Source organism: Panicum hallii, chromosome 9 (genome assembly GCF_002211085.1).
Source record: "Panicum hallii strain FIL2 chromosome 9, PHallii_v3.1, whole genome shotgun sequence".
Classification (NCBI taxonomy): Eukaryota; Viridiplantae; Streptophyta; class Magnoliopsida; order Poales; family Poaceae; genus Panicum; species Panicum hallii.
This window is the reverse complement of record NC_038050.1, coordinates 56,522,396-56,526,587: the sequence shown is the minus strand read 5'-3', so window position 1 is coordinate 56,526,587 and position 4,192 is coordinate 56,522,396. Positions and strand designations below refer to the sequence as shown.

Genomic DNA, 4,192 nt, shown 5'->3' with positions numbered 1-4,192 from the left:
GCGGCGGGATCCGTCGGCGAGACTCGTTGATGATGAAGCGTAGAATTATTTTTGATACCGATCCCGGCCGACCTAGTAGTGTGGTGCACTCGTACCAGCCCTGCCCTTGCCGCCGGCGGCAGAGCCGCGTCAGCCCGCAACTGACCCCGCGTCGTCACGCCGTATCAAGCAGAGCCGTCGGCTGCTGCCTCTGGCTGTCAGTATCGCGGCCCACCCTGCTGCGCGGGTCGCTGGATCCAGGCTGCCCCGGGCGTACGGACCGTCAGATGATTATGCTATCTTGATGAGGTGGTCACGTTCCACGGGAGAGATCCTCTCGTGCCCAATGGCGACCGATCGCCTCACATGATCCGTGTCGCGGCAACGTTGTTTTTCTTTTTGATAAGCGTTGCAACGTTGGTGGCGGGCGGAGGAGAGGGAGGTAAGAGGCGTGGCGTGCGAGGACTGAAACGGAAAAGGGTTACTGGTTAGGGCAGCAGCCGCGATCCCTCCACGCAGGATCCGAGTCAGATGTCAAAATTCCCACGGCAAACCCGCCGCCCGACGGATCCAGGCGCCCCTGCGATCTCGCGGCCCGCCCATGCCGCCATGCGCCCCGCTAGCTGTCCCGCGCCGTCCCGTGGCGCTGCCGGCCTCGCGCGCTGACTCACCCCGCCCCGTTTCCGGCTTCCGTTCCACCTGACCCCCAGCTCATCCCCGATTCCGTCCCGGCCACCCTCCGCGAGCTTCCACCTCACGTCGTGATCCTTCCTTGTATAAAAGCAGGCGAGCCGAGCCCCGCCCACGCGCTCCCCCAATCTTGGATTCACCTAAACCTGATACCATTCCTCGGGGACCTTGACGAAAACAGCCGCCTTTTTCTCTTGTGTTTATATAAGCCGCTGCCGCGCCGGGGTGGATTCCCACATTGCATCGCGTCCTCCTCCACATCCTGCCTGCCTGCCTCGGTAGCTTGCACACACAAGCGCGTCGTTCCTTCTTCTTTCTCTGTCGCCGGGAAAGCGCCGCCGCGCTCCCTCGCTTGCGTTCCGTTCCCTCGGGGGCTCGATCCGGCAAGGCCCGACCTTCCATGGCCATCGCCTCCCGCGTCTCGAAGCGTGCGCTGTCCACCTTCGCCGCCGCCAAGCTCCCGGAGGCGGTCGCGGCCGCCGGCGAGGCGGTCGCCGCCGCGGAGCCGCTGCCGCCGGCCACGCCGGCGCCGTGCGAGAGGACCGGCAGCAGGGTGCTGGGGTTTGAGGACACCGGGCGGCTGTTCGCCGGGGAGCCGACGTCGGCGCTCGTGCGCACGCTCGCCGCGCTGCAGGCGCTCTCCGTGGGGCCGCTGGTCGACGCCGCCACCGCGGCGCTGCGGTCGCCGGCGGTGGCCGGCAGCGCGCTGGGCCGGGCCGCGGCCAGGGCCACGGCGTACCGCCACTTCTGCGCGGGAGAGACCGCGGACGAGGCCGCGGCCGTCGTGCGCCGGCTGTGGCGCGGCGGCATGGGCGGGATCCTCGACTACGGGATCGAGGACGCCGAGGACGGCCACGCCTGCGACCGCAACGCCGCCGGGTTCATCGCCGCCGTCGACGTCGCCGCCTCGCTGCCGCCGGGCTCGGTGAGTCGCCGTCGCCGCCGCCGTCGCCCGCTTACTCTTCCGTTCCACCCTTTAATTTTTCTCCGCGGCTTGCGTGGCGGTGGGACGGGAGGACGCCACGTCGGACGGAATCTTCGGTGCCGTCTGCCGCCTGCGCGAGTGGACCCCCGGATTCCGTGGGAATCTTCTGGTAGTAGATTCCCTAGTGAATCGCCCGCTTGTCTAGCTGCCTGGTCGGTCACTGCTCATGGGCCCTGAAAACCAGCACCTGATTTTAGCATGTCACTCTATGCCCCGTCCGTCTCCACCGCTCGTTCCCAGCCCAAACCCTCACATCAAAACCCTACACGACACGATCGGGATCTTTATTTAGACATTCCTAATCACTGCGTTAACAGCGCGTTAAACCTCACGGATTTGTGGTTAGCCTCAAAGAATTACTCCTACTTGCTATGTAATCAGGCTTAATTAAGAGCCGTCTTTAATTTGTTGCTGACGTACGCAGGCGAGCGTGTGCATCAAGATCACGGCGCTGTGCCCGATCGCGCTGCTGGAGAAGACGAGCGACCTGCTGCGGTGGCAGAAGCAGCACCCGTCGTTCAACCTGCCGTGGAAGGCGCACTCGTTCCCCATCCTGTCCGACTCCAGCCCGCTCTACCTGACCGCGTCGGAGCCGCCGGCGCTGTCGGCGGAGGAGGAGCGCGAGCTGGAGCTCGCGCACGAGCGTCTGCTGGCGGTGTGCGCGCGGTGCGCGGAGCACGGCATCCCGCTGCTGGTGGACGCCGAGTACGCCACGGTGCAGCCGGCCATCGACTACTTCACGCTCGTCGGCGCGCTGGCGTTCAACGGTGAGGCCTGCGCGGCCGACGGCGAGCGCCCCATCGTGCATGGCACCATCCAGGCGTACCTCCGCGACGCGCGGGACCGGCTGGAGGCCATGGTGGCCGCCGCGGAGCGCGAGCGCGTGCGCCTGGGGCTCAAGGTCGTGCGCGGCGCGTACCTGACCCGCGAGACTCGGCTCGCGGCCTCCCTTGGCGTGCCGTCGCCGATCCACGGCAGCATTCAGGACACCCACGACTGCTACAACGGCTGCGCCGCCTTCCTCCTCGACCGCGTCCGCCGCGGCTCCGCCTCCGTCATGCTCGCCACCCACAACATCGAGTCAGGTAAAAGATCCAAGCTCTGTTTTGCTTTTGCGAAGAGTGGCACAGCAGACTCGCCGTGGAGCCCCGGTCCAACTGACGAAACCTTTTCCGGCGTGTCCCGTAGGCCAACTCGCGGCGGCGCAGGCGCTGGAGCTGGGGATCCCCAAGGGAGACCGCAACCTGCAGTTCGCGCAGCTGATGGGCATGGCGGACGGGCTGTCGCTGAGCCTCCGCAACGCCGGGTTCCAGGTCAGCAAGTACCTGCCGTACGGGCCGGTGGAGCAGATCATCCCCTACCTGATCAGGCGCGCCGAGGAGAACAGAGGCCTCCTCTCCGCATCCTCCTTCGACAGGAAGCTGCTCCGGTACGGCATCGTTCTGCCGCAAGATGAACATGTTATTCCGAGAGCGCCATTGATGCGACGTGATGATCTGATTCTTTTTTTTTTTTGACTTCATGATCTGGTGCAGGACGGAGCTGGCGAGGAGGGTCAAGGCCGTGGTGGTGGGGCGTGAGTGAGGCGAGCTTGCGGAGCCTGTGAGGCTGTGAAGCTGGTTGCTGGGACAAGGGCGAGTTGAAGGCTAGAAGCTGTAAATACACCCTTCGGTCTTCAGACATTGATGTATCCTGGACTTTGTTGAATAATCGAATGAATAGAGAATAATGTTCTTCTAGGATTATTCGAGGGATTAATTGATTATCTTTATCTTGCCATCTTTACGACTGGAGTGCATGATGCGATTTGCCATTTCGTGCTCACCGTTAATCAATCGATACACGCTTTGTTGTGTACATCTATATAGTATGGGCCCCTCATCCCTCCGTCTTGGTAATTGGCACTCAAGGTGTCAGATCAGACGGTTCAGATGGTCCCATATGTCAGAGACCATGTAACTGACACTCTGAAGGAGGGACACATAATCAAATAGCTCGTCCTTCTTGGCTCCGAGAAGGATTTGTGTGCTCTGCCTCGTCGGATGCTCCCGTGCAGCCGTCGGAATGCAATATGCACTAGTATAGAATCGTCTAGTACTTCCGGTTTAAAATTTACTCTGAATATAGATCTCGAATTCGAATCCTTTGCCTCATGTATACCTTCTTTACCACCTTACCTACACATCACATGTGACCTGAGATGTCTTCCTTTAGGACTACCCCGCAAAGAACACTTTAATCCGAGTTGGAACCACCAACCGGAACTAAAACTCTCCGCCGCACCCTAACTGTTGGATCTGAGACTAATTATAGTCTCAGATCCAAAACTGGTCGGGATAAATAAGAAGAATGAAAGATCGTTTTTGCAGTGGTCATGGACTGTGCAGGTGCAACGAAAACCTCCACGTATAGACTGCGCTCAATTCATCGTAAAATCAGAGCGTGAAGTGTAAATCCAGTAGAAATTATGGTCAATTTGTACCGGTCATGTTGCATCCGACGGCTCCGATTGCTTGTTGGGTGCACGGGAGCATCAAA

General features: G+C 61.2%; 1 protein-coding gene across 1 annotated transcript; it reads left to right on the top strand.

Moving 5' to 3' along the window:
* The first annotated feature begins 763 nt into the window (after window positions 1-763).
* LOC112876860 (proline dehydrogenase 2, mitochondrial-like) lies at window positions 764-3,439 on the top strand. Its single transcript, XM_025941040.1, has 4 exons — window positions 764-1,594; window positions 2,079-2,739; window positions 2,843-3,083; window positions 3,190-3,439. Exons 1-4 carry the CDS (start codon window positions 1,070-1,072, stop codon window positions 3,236-3,238), a joined length of 1,476 nt encoding a protein of 491 aa, XP_025796825.1. The 5' UTR covers window positions 764-1,069; the 3' UTR covers window positions 3,239-3,439.
* The last annotated feature ends 753 nt before the right edge of the window (window positions 3,440-4,192 follow it).